The 22348-nt window shown below is 38.9% G+C and overlaps 2 protein-coding genes across 6 annotated transcripts in view; one reads left to right on the top strand and one right to left on the bottom strand.

Annotated features, from left to right (window-relative positions):
- Nucleotides 1-12238, bottom strand: part of SENP1 (SUMO specific peptidase 1) — a 55514-nt gene extending 43276 nt beyond the window's left edge. The window contains exons 1-5 of one of the 4 annotated variants that reach the window (XM_061204441.1): nt 12169-12202; nt 11536-11645; nt 7975-8022; nt 5930-6060; nt 4804-4885 (exon numbers count right to left, since the gene is read on the bottom strand). In XM_061204441.1, the coding sequence (XP_061060424.1) occupies nt 4804-4885; nt 5930-6060; nt 7975-8022; nt 11536-11587 (313 nt within the window). In that variant the 5' untranslated portion in view covers nt 11588-11645; nt 12169-12202. Of the gene's footprint in view, nt 1-4803; nt 4886-5929; nt 6061-7974; nt 8023-10793; nt 10829-11535; nt 11710-12168 lie in introns of those variants that run through there. The other 3 variants (XM_061204442.1, XM_061204440.1, XM_061204443.1) reach the window with 3 other exon arrangements.
- Nucleotides 12239-13467: 1229 nt separating this feature from the next.
- The window catches only part of PFKM (phosphofructokinase, muscle), a 40947-nt gene continuing 32066 nt past the window's right edge, over nt 13468-22348 (top strand). Inside the window, exons 1-2 of one of the 2 annotated variants that reach the window (XM_061206309.1) lie at nt 13468-13549; nt 14208-14330. In XM_061206309.1, the coding sequence (XP_061062292.1) occupies nt 13468-13549; nt 14208-14330 (205 nt within the window). Of the gene's footprint in view, nt 13550-14207; nt 14331-15755; nt 15820-22348 lie in introns of those variants that run through there. The other variant, XM_061206308.1, reaches the window with a different exon arrangement.

Below are 22348 nucleotides of genomic sequence, written 5' to 3'. Positions count from 1 at the left end.
TCCCAGGCCTGGGCCTGAAAGAAGGTAGGCCAGACCAGTAAGAAAGCAGGTGGAGGGCCAAGGAGAATTGTAATTCAAATGAACAACAGTTATTGCTTAATAAGCAGCTGGTGTCACTTTCTTGTTTTAATTACCATGTTCACGACTCAGGGGCTCTGTCTAAGAGCAGAGATAACCTAATTGCTGCTTATTCTGGCCGGCTTATGGCGGGAATGACCTGTCATTATGCATTTGGTTCTGGTATGATAATCTTCAGTCACTTAATGTTATAATCATCAGACATATCAATACTCGGATGCTTGCTATTGCAATCAGACTAAGCGAGGATTAATTATTATTTGAATTTTCTGACTTGTGGCTTACAAACTGGGGTGATAAAAATCTTTCAAAGTTTCAGCTAGGAGTAGAATAATTTTTATAGCCTCCTCTCTCCATCAGCAGGATGGGACAATTTAAAACAACACCTTCAAAATAACTTCAGATGTTAGGCTATGTAACTGAGGAGCACCAGTAGAAAGACAAAAATGTAACTCTCTACTCCCTGAATTTCGTCTAATGCCAACATCACTTTGAGGATCCTCTTTCAAAGCATATTACTATGGAACTTTGCACAATATTATGTACTTATGTTATTTAAACTATTTAACGTAGCTTTTGATACTCTATCCAAAAAGTTTGGCAGCTGACAAAAGTATCAGTTTTGTATTGTATTGGAATTTTTTTTTTTAAGCTGATCAGGATTATCAGAATTTAGGCTAAATAAGATGGAAAAAAAGCAGCAGTCAGGGGTGGTATTAGTACCAGTTGATGCACCAGTGGATGACCTAATTAATAATTAAATTTACTTTCAAAATGAATTACAACCTTTTCCCTTTGTAATCAACAACTATGCTTGACATCTATTACTATTACTGTAAAAATAAGAGACGTGAGGCTAATGAAAATGAGTTTCATTAAAGGACCAGAAAATCATTATCTTTAAGCAAAGTAATAACAGTAGAAATCTTCGTCCCTCATACTTTTGTTGTTGTTAAAATTTGATTTGGGAATGATCTAACTAGAGATGTCTACTTGAGGAATAAGTCTACCAAAAAATGCAAATTTGAGACCAAGGATAAACCAGAGTAGCCTCCTCAATGGCATCTGACAGAGGTTTTGGCTTTAAAATTCAAGGGAAAAGCACAGGATCAGGCAATCTGTTTCACCAGAATAAGGTGGTTCCATCCCCACTCAATGAAATCACTGAATAGTGATCTACTGCTGATGGGATCAAGCAAAGCTAGAAAGGGACCAACAGGAGGCTGCACACATTCTTTTTTAGTTGACAGTTTAACCCAGTATTCTGTCATCATTAAGAAGTCAGATTGCAAATGTCACAAATAACATTACTTATGTGTACACACACACACATAGAACTATAGGGAAATACACCAAAATTTTAACTTTGGGTGTGTTCCAATGATAGAATGATGGGGATTTTTCTACTTTTCTCTACAAATTTTCTACAAGGACAGGCAGTAATTTTATGGACATAATGAAATTTTATATTTAAAAAAAAGTGTGTCAGGCAATCACTTAGTATGAAAGTAACCATCAGTTGCTCCTGTTAACTTTCAGATTCATTTAGTTATTATGAATACAGGATGCTTTAATTCATCTTACCTACTAAATGCCTATTTGGCAACCTAATTTAACATATTTTCCAAAGATAAGACATTGACAATGATTCTAAGCAAGAGCAAAATCATTTCTTTTCATCTAAAGCTACTTTTCTTTAAGGTTTAAAATGTTTTAATTTTCTTTTCAATTGTGCTCTTAATAAAATCAAGAGGTCTTCAAGTTTGACCAGCACTAAGTTATTAAAGTGAAAATGTTGCATTTTCTCTGCTTTCTAAATTTAAAAAAAAAATGTTTTTAACAGTCTAATCTTGGGATTAAGAAGCAAATATTTAAAAAGCTTGATACAGAGAGGCAGATCCAGCAAAGTGTAAATGGGAAGCTCCAGACTCTAGGTTCTGAAGTTTGAGTTTTTCCTGTGTTTGTTTTCATCTTAGTGGAGGACAGGATAGTAAGGTAGGAGAGGAGACAAAGACCAGTACAGTCAGAATGAGGAGACTAAGGCAGGTAAACTGGGGACCCACATCTAGCCCAATCAAGAGTTAAGTCTCAAGGTGACTGACCACAGAAATCAATGTGGAAATTATTGGCAAAGAACAGGAGACAACAGAGACAATATTCTGCAGGACATGTAATGAACAAGAATGGGTGTGGCAAAGGAACAAAGTTAAAAAAGTACACAGTAAAAAGATTTGAATTAAAGTCTTTATTATAAGAAAAAAGTATACAGACCCTTGGCATTCACAGATTGAAAGTTCTGATAGTCAGTGAGCAACCTAAAAGGTCTGTGGCATGTCATAAGCTTGCTTGGTCAGGGGCTAGACTAAACTTGGCAGAGGCATAAATCTGAATCCTCTGCTTCAGGCTGTATTTTACAGAATGAATCTAATAGCTCAGTAACCCCATTTCAATACGGTTTTATTATTTGCTGTTGGTATTCTCTAGTCATCATCATGTATAAAGTAACTGTTATGAATTTTTTTCTTTTCCTAAAAAAAAGGCCTTCAAGTGAGAGATAAAAACTCTGACATAAAATTTTGATATAGGGATCAAGTTGTGGTATGAGGACAAACAGAGAAAAAATATAACCCTCAAGAATCATGTAACTGAGTAGAAAGCCAGCACTCTGGTTAAATACCACCAGTCAAGAATATAGGGACCTGAGATGATCTCAGAAATATCCTTTGTGAATATCAAGGGTCTACTGAAATTTAAAAGAAAAAAGCTAAAACAAATTATTTTAAGTCATGTTATTTATAATAGCTGAAAATGGAGAGGGTGAAGGGGACCTAAACCATAGAGAAAATGAAGGAAATGAAGACACAGGCCCATTATCCTAAATCACAGCCCCCTGGATCCAGTTGTGTTTCTACATTAAAAATTTTGGCGATTTTACAAAGATAACCTGGTATATACTATGTAGCACTTCTAAGTATAATCTGAAGCAGCACCCTGTTATCAAACATATTGATATATCTACAGTAAAATGTGTAAATATTCATATTTACAGAGATAAATAAAAGACAAAACATAAACAGTTAAATGTCAGTTCATGCAGCTTTTGCCAAGTAATGAATTGAGCTCAGGTCAGGTTTTGATGTCAAATAAATCATGAAAAAATTTTTTGGTTTTCAGAGCTTTTCCGATTTTGGAATTGCACATAAAGGATTGTGAATGTGCATATAAATTCCATGGATTATGAGAAATCAACAGAAAAAGGTAAATAAGAAGAATAACAGGTAAGCAGTTAGAAAATTTAAAAAAAATATATTGGGCTAAAAAAAAAAATCACGTTTCAAATCATACAATGTGTACATAGATATATACTCAGATAAAAAAACAGAAAAGACCACAGGGTTAAGTAAGAGTTGAGTTAGCCAGGAGATCTTGAGTATAATTTTCTATATATGATTGTTTACTATTAAGCAATTACTTTAAACAAAAACCAAAATTCTGTCCAATGGTAAATCAGCATACAAAATTACAAGCAAACACAGCCTGAGTTCAAATGAAAATATTATCCACTCAACTGTCCTTCCCCTAGGATCAATACTAATAAGCTATCAAGCCATATTTCAGGCTCTCTGCTCATCAGAAAGACCTTTTCAACAATAATGATGGCAGAGTTACTTTCTGAAAAAATTAACTGATTTTTCTATACAATTATGCACATACTATGTGGACACCATTTCCCACCCCAGAAGAGGAAATCCAGTGCCCAGGGTAAAGTACCACCCACCTAAATGATATTTAAATATAATATAAATCTAAAAGAGCATCATACTAACGTCTTTTTAGGGGAGGAGATCTCATCTTGCTGACAAAGAATCCTGAGGAAGCCAAATAACAACAATAATTATTATTTGCATTTCATATTTATTATCTCAACTTATCCTTATAAAAATCCCATTGAAACAGGTTCAATGGTATGGCTAATATTCCCATACTTGGGTCAGGTGAGGAGATTAAAGCATGAGGAGTGAAAAGACTTTGGAAGACCACTATAATCTTCCTGGGTCATACTGCCAGGAGACTAACCAATAAAAAACTCTTAAGTTTCCTCAAGACAGAGCCAGATCATTGGAAATCCAAACCTTAGAAAGGGGGCAGATGAAAAGTCAGGCAGGCCAGGGGCTAGGAATAGCCTAGAGAATGCTGACTTCTGTCATGGATCACAAGTTGAAAAGGCAAGCCCTTGAATATGCAAGCATGGCTGTGGCAGGTGCTAGACAGAAACATGTAGTTAACATTTCCTGCCCTAATGGAGGGACAAGCTTGGGTAGAAATAAATTTTCAGGATTTATGATTTCAAGCAGAATACAAATAGGCTAGCTCTGTGCTTCAAATCAATACAAGTAACCTTTACATCACATACACATATCTAAAAAAACAAAAAAACTAAAAGCCAAAAACAAAGCTGTATTGCTTTTAACAAGGGCATAATAGACAAGTAGGAGAATGGATTCTAAAAAAAAAATCTCCCTTTAAAAAATATTTGGTTGAGACTAGATCAGTGAAGTATTATAGCAACCATACACAGAGAGCTCATTAAAATGATGTTTTAGTGGAGAAAATACCATTTTGCTTTTGACAATGTTTTCACTTTTAGAGACAGTAAACACAAACAACTTGCTAGGAAGAAGTCTGAAAGGTAGAAATGCCTTGACTCCAAGTAATGTGTCATACCTGAATAATAATTTGGATAAGCTGCACTTCTTGTAGAACAAGTATAAGATCGGTCCAAATTTCCTTGCCTGGAAGGTAAAATCTAAACAAAACAAAAATTTTTTCTTAAACCATATTTCTTACAATAAAACAAAAATTTACACTAGGAAAAATATATAATTAAACAAGATTATGACATATTTCAGAATGCAATATAATTAATTATAATTATATATATTATAAATAAATTAAGCTACATACTAGTAAGAAAGGAAAACATGATGAAATGATTAAGGCTTCAAGGGGAAAAATGGGCAAAATATCTGTTATACAACTTAATTCAAAGAATGCTCATCAGAAGGTAATACGTATTTAATATATCCTGTTCTCAAAGCCAGCTGTATCACATATCAAAGCAGCTGACAAAATCAACCTGGTTTTGATTCTCTTGATAACTTTACAGGACAGTTCTTAATCAGGGGTGCTGCTGCACCCCAGTACAAATCTGGAAATGTGTAGATATATATTCAGTTATCAGAATGATTACTGGGGGCAGATGCTACAGGTATTTAGTGCCCACGGATGCTAAACATTCTGCACACAGCAAAGAACGGGCTCATCCTAATTAGTAATGGCTTCCTACTGAGAAAGACCGCTTTATTAACAGTCCTCAAACCTTGGAGATTTTTTAAACTGTAGATTCTGATTCAGTAGGTATGGGGTAAAGCCTGAGGTTCTGCTTTTCTAATAAGGTCTCAGGTGATGCTGATGCTGCTGGTCCCTTGAGAAACTAAGCTTTACAGAACAGAGAAATTTCAGAGCTACTGTATATTTTCATAGTTTCCCCCCATTTAATGCTCAGCAATTTTAAGACACCAGTTTAAAAGAACGCTGATCTGTGTATTAGTAATTGTAATATTCAGAGGAATAATAAAGAGTTTCTAAAAGGTACCATTCTCCAAGAATTTATACATAGCCTGGCTCTTATTTAACTTTAACGTATCAAACAGAATTCCAAATACTAGCATTACTGATTGTAAAAAGTTTACATATATTCTTGTGCTTTTGAGTGTGGCATTTAAACTCTATCAGATGAAAACTTAAGCCAAAATAATTCATTCATTAAGGAAAGAAAATTATTACTAACCTGATGGTCAGAAAGTGAAAGCTGGTCCTCTGGAAAACCTGTTTGTGACAGGAGATGGGTTTTGAATATGGAGTTGTGGTTCACTAAAGTTACTTCTCCAGCATCCATCCTCATCCTATCAGCAGTATCATCTGGGGAAAAGAGTCCGGATTAGTTCAAGTCACGTAATTCTTCAATACCTACCTTCCTATGAACCAATCCTTTCACCTAATAAAAATGATTTCCCCCAAACACCTCTACAGTCAAATAAAACCGCTCCTTCATAACTATTGGCAAGAAATCTCAAAATGTCACTGTCCAAAAAACAGGCCCACGTGCAGAAATTGGTTAATTTGGAATCGAGATCATCTACTAAATAGTTCAAAACTTGTACAAAAATAAAAAGAGCTTAATTCAAAGTTTTAAAAATAATGACATTTTCCCAAAAGAAGATTTTTTTAACTGTAGGAAAAAAAAAAAAAAAAAAAAACGGGGAAAAAATTTCACCATTCAAAGCAAATACTCTTAACCCTGGTTTATTTCCTCTGTTTCAACTCAACAAGGTGCTCTAAAATTTAATCCACTTGAAAATTTTTTCTGCAAAAAGCGTAATTTATTCATATAGCTCTTAACAGATATCAGCTCAGTTACTGTATACTGTGGCAGAACCGTACTTTATTACCGCTTTTGAGACCTTTGTTACCATAAAAGAGTTAGAACAGGAACAAGTGAGAGTAAGGGAACTCAGTGATTTATACTGCTATCAGCAATGAGAGAAAAGGGAAACAAATAACCAGGAGAAAGAAGGTAGACTAAACAAAAGGAAAAAACAGTAGAGAGACTAATGTGGACTTAAAAGGAGCATATGGGATGTTATAAGATCTAACTGTATAGATTTTTCAACCTATTCCTAAATTGACTACTAGTCTTGACCTTATATTGTTCCCCGTTATAGACATAAAGTACTACGAATAGCAGAAAATGTTCCAATCACAATTAATTCTCAATGCCACTAGCTAAATGAAATTTAAATTTTACCTTAATCAAATTATTTATCACATAGAGGGCAGTATAACAGTACTAAAGAACAAGGACCCTGGAACCAGTCCCTGAGTTTAAATCCTGGCTCTGCCAGTTATAGCTGTGTGATCCTAGGCAAGTTTCTTAACCTCTGTGTCTCAGTTTCTCTGTCAACAAAATGGAGATAATAATAGTACCTACTAGGTACTAAAGTAAGTCCCCTACATACAAACAAGTTCCGTTCCGAGGGCGCGTCCGTTAAGTCCAATATGTTTGTAAGTCCAACAAAGTTAGCCTAGGTACCCAACTAACACAATTGGCTATATAGTACTGTACTATAATAGGTTTATAATACTTTTCACACAAATAATACATAAAAAACAAACACAAAAAATAAAGAAAACATTTTTAATCTTACAGTACCTTGAAAAGTATAGTAGTACAGTGCAGTAAAACGGCTGGTGCTTCTTAGCAGCACCACCTACATTACTGTTGCTTTTACGCTTGCTTCCAGACATCCTGGGCTTGAAATAAAGACACCGTACTACTGTACTCTATACAGTACTGTACAGTAAAGTACACAAAAGCACAAGGACTTGTAGAGGATGCACGCACGTGACAATGTACGCCAGACACGTGAACTAACTTACGTGACTGGACATGCAAACGCATGTTCGCATCTTTGAAAAGAAAGTTCACAACTTGAAGGTTTGTATGTAGGGGACTTACTGTATTAGGTATTTTAAGTACTTAAAAAACAAGGCCTTGCACACAGAAATGCTTGCTACTGTGTATTTAGCTTTTTCAATACAATGAATGAGAAAATGCTTTAAAATGTTGCTATAAACAATATCCCAACCAAAAGAAAATTGTTTGGTATACTGTATTACATAATTAGGATGAGATCTCCTTTAAAATTATTATTAAGCACAAAGACACAAATACTGAAAATATTATTAAGCACAAAGATGCAAATATTCTTTCACTCCAGCTTATCTAATCAGAGTAACTAAAAGGATTGAACACTACTTCATAGTCAGTCTTACCCATGTCAGGTGTTTTCACATCACTGACTTCAGCAAAGATACAAAGTCCTATAAAAGAAGACAGAAAATAGAAATGTTACATTCTGAAACATCTCTTTCATGTCATTACAGAACAGGAAGCCACTCAGAAGTGACACTTGTATTCTTAGTGGAGAAAAATATAACATGGTAAGGCAAGTTGATGGGAAGAGAATGGGAACTAAAACTAGCCTGAGGTAGTTCCAAACATTTCTGCAACCTGTGTAATACTAAACAGCAATTATGGACTACCCACAGAATCACAGAATATTACAGCACAAAGCAGGTTAGGAGAGCCAACCCTTTGCAGATTAATTTGCATATGATCATAAAGTTAGTGACTGCACTGAAATTACAACCTAAACATTCTTCCCAATCCATTACTCTTTCTATTACCTCATGCTAAACCATTTTATTTTATTTTATTTGGACCATTTTTAAAGTCTTTATTGAATTTGTTACAATATTGCTTCTGTTTTATGTTTTGGTTTTTTGGCCCCGAAGCACATGAGATCTTAGCTCCCTGACCAGGGTTCCCCCTGCATTGGAAGGCGAAGTCTTAACCACTGGACCACTAGGGAAGTCCCACTAAACCATTTTATAAACAAGTGACAGATCTTGTGGTAGTCCTGTTAGGACTTGTCTTCCATACGTCTTAGCAGCCAAACAAAAAGTTATCAAGGAACACTTCGCAGTTGTACTAAGTACTTTTCCCCCCATCATTACTCAAACAGTTGCAAACCAAAGCCCCTTTGCCTACATGAAATTATTTTTTTCCTCGATATATCTAATTTGCCCAGAAAAAGAAGTTAAAAGCCTAACTGGTGGAACTAGGTTAATAAATGTACCCTTGGACACAGGCTTCTTGGCAGATTTACAATAGGAGGAGACTAGAGATGGTACATAGATATAGTCATAATCTTATCACATATTTTTAAAAAGATTGAGCACTTCACCAAATACATAGCACTATCAGAGCTTCAATCTAAGGAAACTGAATGATGATAACAGGAATTCTTTATGGCCCCAATAACGAAGTGCACACATAAAGGAAGGCTGCTTGAGCTTTTCCTGGCATAGGTACAGACTAAGCAGAGTAATCATCTGATTACCTAGTCTTGCCAGGGAGGTTTCCCAAAGAATTTAAGCCCTAGATTTAGGCTTCAAATATATTTCCAAATGCTCAACTTACTAAAAGGTTTCTATCTGGTAATTCTACAGATTATTCTTTCCGCTTCTTTCTTTTTTAATAAAGCCAAATTCCCTGGGTCCCCCATTAAGAGAAAAAAAAAATCCTATTAACCAATAAACTAGCAGTGGCTTTTTCACATTTCACTCTTTCAGGTCATCCCGTAACTGTCATTGCTAGTCTTTTTTTTTTTTTAACAAACCTACCCTTTTAGTATTTATTTAAAGTTTCATAACACACCTGTTTGGCTTGGGTGGGGAGGGGTGAGGGGACATTTTTTTCAGGTTTAGTTTTAAAGTATTTGCTCATTTTCTACTGTCCAATCATTTCAGCACTTCCAAAGATTCCCTAGGACACTTTGCCTCTCTTCTCTCCCTGTCCCCCAGCCGCCCCCAGCTCTGGGGGCCCATGGGCCAGGAGTCATCACTAGTCTTTTTTGTTGTGTTAAGACGAATGCCAACTTAAAAGCCTGGTGCCCATCAGAACAATCCCATGTTAACTTTCTTTGCATTGCTGAGATAGATGTGAAGAGGGAAGCAAGCAAGTCAAAGAATGTTAGAGATTATGTCCAGAGAGGTTAAGTGACTTGCCTGAAATCACAAAGATGGGGCAAAGGGAAGACAAAAATCCAGGCATCCTCACTTCCAAGCAAATGTTCTTTCAATAAACAACACAAAATTTCACATCCTTTAGCATATCCTTATTCAAGGATTCATACACATTGGCAAGATAAAAGTAATCCCTAGCTAATTCTGGGGAATCCACACTTTTTTATAATTTTAAGAATTAAAGCCCCACATTTACATTTTAATACAAATACATCCAGCTTCTTCAGTGTGCTACTTCCTTTTTGCCACTTGGCAAATACAATGGGAGAAGGAATATTTTACCCCAAGATTCAACATGAAATGTTGGACCTGGAACCTCTGATACCACCAAATTCTTTCAAGCATAAGAATTTTTTCCCTCTACGAAGAGCATTCTAGTAACACATTTTCTACTTCACTTTGTTCATTTAATTTACTAAAAGAACATAAGTAGTTACAGGTATTCAGGTGAAGTCAGGTAAGTAGCTGAACACAAGATAATAGGAAATCTGAAAGAAAAAAAAAAAGATGGCAAAGTCCTGGCAAAAACAGAATGTAATGAGTATGGTAAAACATTTATAAGTTTACATACATGCAAAGAGCTGATTATAAAAGTGAATGTTTAGAGCTATGATGAAGTTTTTTGAAAGTATATATTGAGGAGAGGCATTGTACAATTAGCTTTATGCAGGACCAAGATGTAGTAAGAACAATTTATGATATGAGAAGGGCGTGGAAGTGATCATATGAATTATCCTACTACGAACTCTGGGAAATTATGTTTATGAGACAGTTTGTACTATATCATTATGTATTGTTTTGTTGTTTTTCATATTTTTACAAGGAATCTCTCCAATTAGACTCTAACACCTTAAACACCAAAGATTCACTTTCTTTCATACACAAACATTTACTGTGCACCAGTAACATACAGGGGACTGGTGATACAAAGATAAGAACTGGTCCCTGCTGCTGAGAATCTCACTGTCCGCAGGAGGAAACCAGATTCATCAACAGATACTTACAGCCAGACAATAAAGCTGGTGCAATTGGTAGGAGGTGTAGAAGTCAGCTAAAAAAAGGAAAGACTTCCGAAGCAGCAGTCAAGAGTTACATCACCTTAGCTTGAGGCAGAAGAACCTGTCTTTTAATCCACTTGCTCCCTCTAGATCTGTCATCAGATGGGTGATACGAAGACCACCTTTGCAGTTGGGATAATTAATTGGAATTAGGTAACAGTGAATGAGGCTTCTCAAGATAAAAACCAATGAGGCTTCCAAAATGGGACTAGAGGGAAAAAAGGGAAACTCTAAATTGGAAGGTTAAGGGATCATGCTTAAAGTGATGCTTAAGGTTTCACGGTAACTGTAATTTCAAATTCAGTGTAATCTATCTTTCAACACGAGTCCTTAACACAAATTATCTTTATAGAGAGTGAAGATTTAGGAGATGATACGATCTACTCCATCCAAAAACATCCAATTGGAAGAGGGACCCTAAATCAAATAGTTAGTGGCCTATAAAAGGCTTCATATAAATTTCATAAGAATCACCACCACCCCAAATATAAGTGAACCAAACGTGAGATGAAATGACTTAACAAGGCTGACGTGAAAGTGATAAAGGAGCAAGTTATTGCCAACAAGATAGTGGAAATACTGCAGAGGCACCGATAAACAGAAATCACCAAGCTCAAGAGAAACTGGGCATATATCCAGAGAGATCACGTTAGGGGACCCCAAGAAAGAGACGGTTCAAAGGAATTACCAGAAGGCGATGAGCCAGGTAAGCAAACGGTGGCGGTTAAGGGGCTTTTCATAACCTGGGCAGGAGGGTCCAGACGTTTCTCTCTGGTGGTGGCACTAGCGGTATCACATCTCGGGGAGATACCACAGAGTAAAAAGAGTTGGAGAAATGTTTACGTGAGACGCAGAAGTAGTCGAGAAATATCTTTCAGGTCTCAAGGAAGGCGGGAGGTGAAGCAGGTATAACAGAAAAGCTGAGCTTCCCGGTGAAAACAGCTTTCCCCTGAGAGAAGACCTGCTCTGGCGGGAAAGCCCCGAAATCCCAACCGGCCTTTTCCTCACACGTAGGGCTGGGTGCTGAGATGGAGCCGGCCGTGACCTTAGGGAGACGGCCTCTCCTCGACCCCGGAGAAAGAGGCCTCAAGGAACCGCCTCGGGAAACCTAACTAACGGCCACCGGCCAGACCGCGGCCGGCAGACAGCAGGGGTGAGGGGAGGTGGTCCCAGGGGGCGGGGCAGAGGAAAAAGCGCCGTCCCCACAGCCGTCCCCGCTTCCGTCCAGCCCAGCCCAGGCTGCCGGGCCCGGGCTCGCACTGCCTCCCGGCCCAAGCTCCCTCCATCCTCACCCCTCCCCCAGCTTCCCGCCGCCACTCACCGAACCGGAACCGGCTGCTATGCGAAGGGGTTTCCGGCCGGGCGCGGAACGCAAAACCCGGGAACCGCCGCGAACCGGAACCGCCTCCACAACACCGGAAGAGCTGTTCGGTGGCAGCGGAGGAGGGGGGTGGGGCGAGAGGTCAAAGAGCAGAGTCGAGGACCCGCGCAACGCCTGCGCAGTGTGGAGAGGCCTGAGAAGCCGAGGGATCATCTAAGGCTGTGGTTATAATTTCCTCTTTCAGTTTAGGCTTTTCCTCGTTCTCGTTGTTAGAATACTGTTAGTTTGCCCTTCGTCCTTCGCTTTTCTCTGTTCCCTCGGCCCCCTTACCTGCCGCCTTCTGGTTCCGCTCTGGCGGTTTTTGCTTATGCTCTGGTTTCCATGGCAGCTTCTTGCTGTGGCCCTCGATCTGCGGGAACCTGTGGCCACCTTGACAGATGTTGACCTGAGAGCTAAATCTAACTCAGGCTAGATTCATGTTTTATTGAGAATCACAAAACGTTAGTGCTTGTAGAGGTTATTGGCGATCATTCAGTCTGAGTTTCAGAGATGTGAAGTCTTTTCCCAAAGTTATAAAGTGCATGGCAGATCTGGGCCTAGTAAACAAGTTTCTTAACTTGCAGTCCTATACTCTTTGCACTACATCATGCTTGATTGGCCATTGGGGAAAAGGGGGCGGGGAACAGCTTGGGATTGGCTTAGGTTGGACTCTAGAAACGTGTAGAAATTTCCAGAACTCTGGAGGAGTTTGAAACACTCCTCCAGGAAGTGTGAGGAAAGCTATCCGGGGTCAAACCCAGATTTCTGCCCTCTGAAGAACTAAATGGCCATGTCGTTGTTCCTGGGACCGAATTGATTAACCTTTAATCTTTATTTTTAAGAGAAAATAATAAGAAGAAATATGTTTGTTCATTTAGACTTGTTACCAAGTCCCTCAGCTTGGCAGGCCTCAGGACCCAGGCCCTGTCTAGAAGTCTTGGAGAAGTGCTTCTGAGTAAGCACTCTAGACCCAGATGACAGCCACAGTCTGAGGTCAGACTTGGCTGAGCTGGAGGCCCCCAGCCGTTTAGCTACTCCCAGCTGCTGGAGAAGATGCTTGCTGAGTTCAGGATATCTTGCCCTGTCAAATGTATAAAAGTAGATTATATGTTTCACTTCATATGCTGACATTTTATACTGTCAGGTCCTAAGGCCTGTTAGTATTGAACATACCTGGTCCATGTCACTTTTGTCCATCTTAATCATTCCACAGATCTGTTGATTTGCATTAAACTCTGTCTCTATTTCTAGGAGACAACCATGCATAAAGAGGAGTTGCATCTGAAATTTTTCATGTGTGTGATTCAGTCTCGCCAGTTAGTCAGGACTCCTCAGAGAACAGGTACCAGTGTCTCCTGATCATACTCCAGTGACAGAATGGGTTCTCTTGCAGGGAATCTCAGTACAGGATATGAGACTTACTAGTGTAGAGGCAGGCTTTAGCAGTCAACTGACCTTGTTTATTCCATCCCCACTATGATAAAATGTTTATGACTGAGTCCTGTCTTTTCCTTGTACAAGTATCAGGTGAGATTTTGGCCTGATGTGTGGGGATAGGCCCCAGGCAGGTAAGGAGGACTTGGGAGTTGAAGGAGAACAAGATTTATAGCACATGAACTGGTAGTTGATTTCTCTGTCCTTTGTGAATTATTTCAACCTTTCCAGGTTCATCTGTGGGAGTCCTTGTTGCCATTGGAATTGGCACTCCAAAACCTATAAGATAAATAGAGTCCCAAAGAAAAATGGCTTTCTCTTCCACCCCAGTCTTAAAGTTTCTAGTTATGTGTTCTGCTTTTACTTCATTTATGCCAAAATAGTAGAACCTTTTGGAGGTAAGATAGTTGTTGATAAGAGTCATCACTTCTCTAATTTGTCACTGGATTTATGTGAAAAATACCCTGGACAGCTAACTGAGAGCCATAGAGAAAGTGAAAGAGAATAAAGAGCACTCCCCTCCCTGAATCCCACCTTGAGGGTGACCTAGAAATGTTGCTTCTCAGCTGGGGAAGCTTCAACCTGCAGCATGCTCATACAAAAGCCACCACCCAAGACAGACGCCTTGAAGAGTCTAGATACTATGGATGATCCAGACACCGTGGAAGGCATACCTATTTTTTTAAATGGTGAGGCATGTGGTTAAACAAGGGGGAGGAATGTGGAAAGGAGTATTGGAAAGTGAAAAATTTATGAGTAGCATTATAAATCAGGATAGACTTACTAAATTCAAAATATGAGTTAAGACACAGGGGAGAAAGTTGTGTGTGTGTGTGTGTGAGAGAGAGAGAGAGAGAGAGAGAGAGAGAAATCTGTAAAACTACAGAAAGAGGGACAGTTCCCTCTATGAAGAATAGCTTGATTTAGTCAATAGTAAGTCATTTGGCTCCCTCATAACTGTAAGCTGCTAATCTGGTTTAACCTATTATTAGGAACCTTGATATATAAAAATGTGAAACTTAAAAAAATAAATTAAGGAGTTATTATATCACAAAGTGATTCCAAATATCATAAAAAATATTCACCTTCAGAATCCACTTAATAACAGATTTCTCTTTAAGTAGTATCCAACTCTTAGGCAATTTATATGAAACTTCAGAAACACATTTCTGTGTTTCTTCTCAACTTAAATATATCTGTATTGGAGTCAGTTCACTGCAAACATTTATTGAGTTCCCACTCTGTGCCCAATAATATGCTAGAAATGATAAGAGAGGTTGTAACATAACCTTGTCATTGTCGCAGCAGTTTACAATTTGGAAATGCCTTAGAGATTATTTAGTCCAACTCCTTATATTTCCAGAAGGAATTCAGGTCTAAAAAGGTTTTCCTCAAGAAGTTAACAAATTCATTGGAGTAATTACTCCCAGCACCTATGAAGTATATAGCAATATTTATTCAATAATTTTTGAGCACTTACTATTTGAAGTCATTGTACTAGACTCAGTAGGAGATGAGAAAATGAACTAGATGCTTTCCCTCTCCCCCAGGAGCTGACGATCAAGAAGGGAGATAATAAGTTAAGAGCTTGATAACTTTGGTTCAAAAATGTTGAATTTAAAAAGAAGATGCCTTGGAGATGCAGGAAAGGGAGGGGCCAGCTGACTGCTTAGGTAGAGTTTCACTGAGCTCCAGCATGTTGGCAGGGCACAATGGTCCAGGATCCAGTCCTAAGCTTTGAAATGGCATACACTCTAACTTAATTCAGTCCCCTTAGTGTACCCAGAGTTAACCAGACTCACAAGAAAATGGTTTGTATACAAGAATCCCAATTTATTAAGCTGTTGGAAGAATACATATCTATATATGGCAACTGTGTGTGGTCTGTGTCCCTTTAATCAGACATTGCTTTGCCCATGCATAAAAAGCTGCTAGGTAAAGAAATAAGCCCAGCTGGTGGACTTGTCCTACAGTTTCCCGAATTTGTATAGATTATTTCTTATTTGCCCTCTTCTTCCCTGCTTTTCCCATTCTCATTTTGCTCTATACTTAATACTCACCTCAGACCCCCTTTGCTCTGATGACCCATTTGGAACTGCTTCTGTGGTTTGAACTCAGCATTATCCCATGGACAAAATTTTGATGTTCAACTTCTGCCTTTAAGCACTGAGGCCTCAGGTAAGAGCTACATTTAACCCTTCCAACTCTCCCATTAGAGATTGAGAATCAAATATCTTCCCAATTTGCCCCAATGGGGCCTCCATTCCTCCTTTTCTGCCTTTCTCCCTGCCTACTTCCCCTCCGTCATTCCCTCCTCTTCCCTTCCTTTTCTTCCTTCCTCTCTACCTCCCTCCTTTTTGTTCCTTCCAAGAAAACTTGTTTAGCACATACTATGTCAGGCACTGTACTTGGCACTGGGAGTAAAGTAAGGAAAATCAGTACATTGCCTGCCCTCATGAAGTTTATGGTCTTGTGGGAGGAAGACAGTAATCACATGATCACACATGTGGCTAGATAATTAGAATGATGCTAGTACAATGAAGGAAAATAATACCATGTAATCAGAGTGTAAAACAGAGCACCTATCCTGGCCTAAGAAGTCAGAAAAACCCTTTCTCGGGAAGACCTGAGAGATGAGTATGCACTAGCCAGGCAAAGGGGGAAGAGGAGCTTTCTGGAAAAAGGGACAGTAGGCTCTGAGATGAGAAGGAGTTTGGCTCATTGGAGGAGTAGAGAGGCCAGTACAACTTGAGTGAGGGGAGGAGTAACTGGGGAGCCAACTATAAAGATAGTAGAAGAGCCAAATCATGCTATGCCTTCTGGGTCTTACCACTTATAAGCTGTAAGAACCTGTATTCTTGCTAAAGGAAAATCAGTGGGAGCTCTGCCTCTATCAAGATTGCCTTCATCTCAACCTAGTCACTATTCAACATTGAGCTCCCGATCCCAACCTCCCAGGACCAGCTCCAAGGAACTAGTGTTTTCATGAAGCTAAAATTCTCAGGACTTTTATAGTGTCAACTAAATTGGAAAGATCATTGAGTGGGAAAATAGCCTTACAGATGCTTTTCTTCCAGTCAAATATACAAGGATACCAGTAGACCTGTGGAACACTTTCTTTCATCTTCCATTGGTTAATAAAAATGATCTTATTTATCCTCTTGGACCACCCTACTCTGGGTGGCCCCCTGTTAAACTGCCTCTCAGTTAACCCAGGGGAATGTGTATAAGAGCCTGAAGATATATTCCTTGGACTTGCTAAACAGCTAGGCCTTTCACAGTATGCTCGATGAGGTGAAGTAGAAGATCTGAAGTAGAAGACTCACTCCCAATATTGTCTTATATAATGATTATTTGTCTTCTCTTCTCTGATATCCCCTCAAACTTTCTTCTTTAAGAAAAGAAAAAGTGTATCTGGTCCAAGCTTGAGTCTTCATACCTCAGCTAAAGACTTTGTTTACCTCTGCCCTTATCAAGACTTGAATGTTGTGCTTCAGCTTGCCGTAGGGGTCATCTTGTTACCTGTAACCTCTTTCTTGAGCTAGCTTTCTCAAGAAGTTGATCCTCATTGGCAGAAATGACTCCATAGGAACCACCCAGGCCTTTGAGATATGCAGATTTATTTTTCAAGTGGCTGGTGTTCCTAGACCTCCACAGCTTAGAACAATGGTTCTCAAACTTCATTGTGCATCTGAATCACTTGGAGGGCTTGTTAAACCACATTGCTGTGCCTCAGCCCCAGAGTTTCTGATTCAGTAGGTTCCAGGTAGGGCCCAAGAATTTTCATTTCTGACAAGGATCCAGGTGATGCTGAATCTGCTGGACTGGAATCAAGAAGCTTTGTCTTAAGCCAGTGCACTGTGTCAGAAACTTTAATATTTGTTGCTAGTAGAGGCTGCAGTGTCTCCAGGGGTCATCCTATGCCAACTAGAGCTAAAGATGACTCTCCAGTGCGGACAGTGGTTTCATGCTTGTGCCCAGGGTCTGTCCTCAGGGAGCTTACATTCTAGTGGAGGCAAACACACAATAGTATATTAGTCAGGTGATGACTAGACGAGATCCAGGGGTTGTGTAGAAGTGAGAGGACCAGATAGATATTTGTTTCAACCCAGAGAGAGACCCATACCTAACTGCTACATATGTTTCACAATATGAACCCACCAAGTCATAGTAACCCATTTACAATTCTGATTCTAGTCCAGAGGAAATCTTGGTGATCCTCTGGTATGATACTCCTAACTTCTTCCTGCCTCAGAACCTTTGCATTTGCTATTCTCCCCATCTGAAAGCTCTCCCTCCAACTGGTAGCATGGTTTTCTCTCCTGTTTGTTCAGACTTCTTCCTAGAATGTCATTTCAGCAAGGTTTTTCCAGAACACCCTACTTCAGATAGCACACTTGTTGCTCTGCTTCTTTGCCCTGCTTTATTTTTCTTCAAAGCATTTATCACTAATTGACTAATTTGTTCATTATCTGCTTTCCTCACTATTATTTAAGCTCCATAAGGATAGACAGGTTTTGTTTTTTTTCTCCAATCCTGGATCCCCTTGTGTCTAGAACAGTGCCTAACATGTAATAGGTGCTCAATATTTGTTGACTGAACACAATAAACCTATAGTATGCTATTTCCTCTTCTCCTGGGTTAGAGTTACACCTGGATGACTGACATACCTACTTCTCATTCGTAAATGATGGTCCTGGTACAGCATCACTAGCATCATCACCATAATCTTTATCTTCTCATACCATCCTAGTGGTAGTGAATGGACTCATGAGTATGGCATACAACATCCTCTTTATTGCCCCTCATCTATACCAGCCTTTAGTAATCATTGTGAAAGAGGTCTTCTGTCTTCATGAACTACTCAACTTCCTGGCAGTAATGTCTAATTTTATCCTAGTTTAGAGGGTCCTCTCCAAAGCTCTCTATATGTTTATTTAACTACCATTACTTAACAGGGTTAATGGGCAGAGCATATGAACCAAGTACTTTAGGATACCTCAGCTGGTTTACTCAAGTGCTCTTCCTATCTAGCTGCTGCAGAATTCTCTTTAAACATCTTCTTGTACTTCTCTCCCCCAGAATGCCTTATAATTATATGCCATGATAATTATGCCATGATAATTGTAATTTTTGCCCCTATTATTTGCCTGGACTTCATGCCAATATCCCAAATAGCTGGCTAATACCTAGAAAGCTCTGGGGAGTCTAAGAGGACCTTCTAAATGTCTTCCTGTACTATGAGGATCTATGTAAAGAATATGTATTTCATTGCTTGGTACCAGCGTATGACGTATAAGGTGAGCTGTCGTATAAGGTGGCTCTCCTTTGTGCTGAAAACAAGAAGACCACCAACAGATAGTACAAGGTAGAAGAAATAGTGGACTTTAACCACATGGCCTTCTGGGTCCAACTGACTCTCTTCTTATGGGTTCAAGTCTTTTTTTCCCCTCACTCTCTGCCAAGTCCCCTAAAGCCTGAATTCTAGCTACAAACCTTGACAACTGAAGAAAGCTGATTATATTTTGGACAAAGTTCTAGATTTCCAGCAGAACCCTAGCTAATTCCTATCATTGAGTCATTAGAATGGGCATAAGCCCCTCTTGAGAAGCCTATTTGAGGACCCCAGGTTTTTTTCCAGTACCAACCCAGGACATTTTAGCTTTCTCCTCTGGAAGAGGAGTCCAGGGTGTCCTTTTTCAGCCCCATTAAACCATACCAGCAATGAAAATAATCTTCTAATAAGGGCAAATTCAGCTGCTGGCTTAGTCTGGTTGCCTCAAGATTTTTTTTGGTACCATCTCTTGTTTGCCTAACTTGCTGCTTTGTTTTTGTGACTCCTGGTCCTTAACTCTGCTAAGCTGTGTGCTTTACTCCTGACAGTTTCCTTAGGCACCCTAGCTTGTATGACAATGTTTAGACCCCTTTCTCAACCTCTTCTTCCTTAGTCACCATACTATGTTTACCTGTAGGCTTCACATACCAGCACCATGCCCTGAGGGATGCTTCTCAGCCTCCCCTATTAGAGGCCCGAGGATTGGATATATACCATATTTTTTAGAACTTCCCAGATCTCAAACATTCCCTTCTGTCATCAGTCCACCATCAAATTATACATCCAAATTTTGATTCATAAGTCAACCATGGCTCACTAAAATGCCCCTTCCAAGTTGTTAAGGTTCCTGGGAAACTATATTTGAAATTTAAAAGTTGTTTGATAAACAGAAAATTATGAAAAAGTGAAATGTATGGTCTTGGAGTTTAAGATTAAAATTAAGGAAAATCCATATAAGGAGCTGTCATGGTTTTATCATATCATCCATCTCTCTAATACTGGAATATCCACTGGTGTTCTTCACTCAAACAGTACTAAATAAACACTGCCAAATTCTTACTATCCAGGTCCCATTTTTTTTCTTACTCCATTTTCCCTCAACTAATATATTTATGGCATAAGAATTTGATATATTATAATTGTTAATTGGATTATTGACTTCTTCAATTATATCCCAGGTCCAATGAAATATAAGCTTCCTATGAACCTTTGATAGCCCCTCTAGATAAGCTTCTTGAGAGCTTATTATAACCTCAGTACCTGACACAGTGGCTGGCACATAATGAGTCCTCAATAAATATTTGTTGAATGTATGAATAAATTAATAATGAATAGGGGTTTCTCAAAATTCTTATCAGGAAGACATTTACAGCCATTTCTTAATATGATGTATTTCTTCCATTAGCTACTCTCTATTTTGGATTGGTTTTTTACTAATTTAGCTCTCAGAGAGTAACATCTTCAAATTTGGGGATTACACCAGGATGACCATAGGCAAGGCCTAAGTACTTTCTGTGATTCCAACCTCCAACTGACCTGAAGTTTCCCTAGGTTCCTTTTGATATGATATTTCTTTGAATTGTGCTCATATAGTTTTCTAGGAACTCCTAGGGATGATTGATCCCTGGACAGAAAAAGGGATCTAAAGGATCAAGTATCTTGGGATAAGGCTATGAGTGAGTGACATTTCCTTGTCTTTACCTAATTAAGGTAGACTCATTAATGCAGTAATTCATTAAGAACACTTTCAATGAAGATATAGGAATTGGTAGTGGGTAGAAAGGGGAAGGGGTGGATTGATTTTTAAATTTCAGCCTTTAGATTAATTTTTGGAGTTAAAAACCCCACAATGTATGGGGAGCTTTTCCAGCCTCTCCTTTTTCAAATTTTAAATACATATTTATTGAGATGTAATTCACATATCATAAAATTCACCCATTTAATATGTATAATTTGGGCTTCTATCTTCCAGTTCCCCATGTAAGGCACTTGGAAGTCACACTCCATGCTAACAGCAAGTAATAGTAAAAAGACTGAAAAACCAACAACTCTTCTTGAATCTGTAAGAGAGGGGAGGACAAAGGGCAAACTGTTGACCCCAAAACTGGAGAGACAAACAGGTGAATACGGTTTATCACAGCTTACTGGAGCAGAGACCCAGGAGTGGAAACCTCCTCCGGAACCAGTGAAGGGGTAGGAAAGCCTGAACTGTAATTGACAAATTGCTGGAGGCTCAGTGCACACAATTCTGGGAGTTAAAAACTATAGGGAGATCCAATCAAAGGGGGACCCTCACAATATTGTGAGATTTACTTCCAGGAGTTTGACCAGATTCCCATAGTAAATATCAGAGAAAAATCTCCTTGGGCTTCCAGCAGGGAGAGGAGAAGAGGAACCATTTTGAACTAAACCAGAGTGCTACCAAGTCCAAGCTTGTACTGCTTGCCTCACGACAAGCCAGTAAATTGAGAGACGAGTTGTTGGGGCAAGGAATAGCAGCTTTATTTGGAAAGCCAGCAGACTGAGAAGATGGTAGATTAGTGTCCCCAAAAACCATCTTCCCTGTGTTAGAATTCAGGCTTCTTTTATACTAAAAGGGGGGTAAAGTCCTGGTTCCTACATGTGTTCATTTCTTCCTCCCTGCAGCCATTCACAGGTGGACCTGGTCAGAAGGTTTCCTGTGAGGTAAACAAAGGTATATTAGCTTAACGTTCATTACATGGGAGGCAGGGTTCCCAGAGATGGACCATTATGTATAATTTAAGCTTATAGGCAACATCCCGTTAGTGACTGACTTGTAGCAAAAGGCATAGACTACAAAGGTTAAAGTAAAAGAAATAGATCCAATATGGAGTCAGATTTGTTCCTGCCTGTTACAAGAGCACTTTATTCTTCTTAACAAGGCCTGCCTTCAGGAGAAACTAGTTAACCAGAGCCTAACTTACTGGGGTAAGTTATCAGAGTCTAACTGACCTGAGGAAGGGAAATACCCAACTCCAGCCCACTCTAGCTGTCCTATCCCACCTAAGGGGGGTGGGGAGAAAAAAAATGCAAGAAACACTTGTGAAATTCATAGTCCAGAGGCATAGGCACTGTAAAAGAATGAAATCTAACCATAGGACTGTAGAATGCTTTCCCTCCCCCCATATTTAAGACCACATCATTAAGGCCTATTTACAGCACTTTCTTTTATCTAGTATGTCATGTCTGGCTGCCAAGAAAAAGTTATAAGGCATATAAAAAGGCAAAAAAAAACACAATTTGAAGAGACAGAGCAAACATCAGAACCAAATGTGGCAGAGATGTTGGAATTATCAGACCAGAAATTTTGAACACCTATGATTAATGTGCTAAGGGTTCTAATGGATAAAA

Source organism: Eubalaena glacialis, chromosome 11 (genome assembly GCF_028564815.1).
Source record: "Eubalaena glacialis isolate mEubGla1 chromosome 11, mEubGla1.1.hap2.+ XY, whole genome shotgun sequence".
Classification (NCBI taxonomy): Eukaryota; Metazoa; Chordata; class Mammalia; order Artiodactyla; family Balaenidae; genus Eubalaena; species Eubalaena glacialis.
Note: the sequence above shows the minus strand (reverse complement) of the source record. Positions and strands in the feature narration are given on the sequence as shown.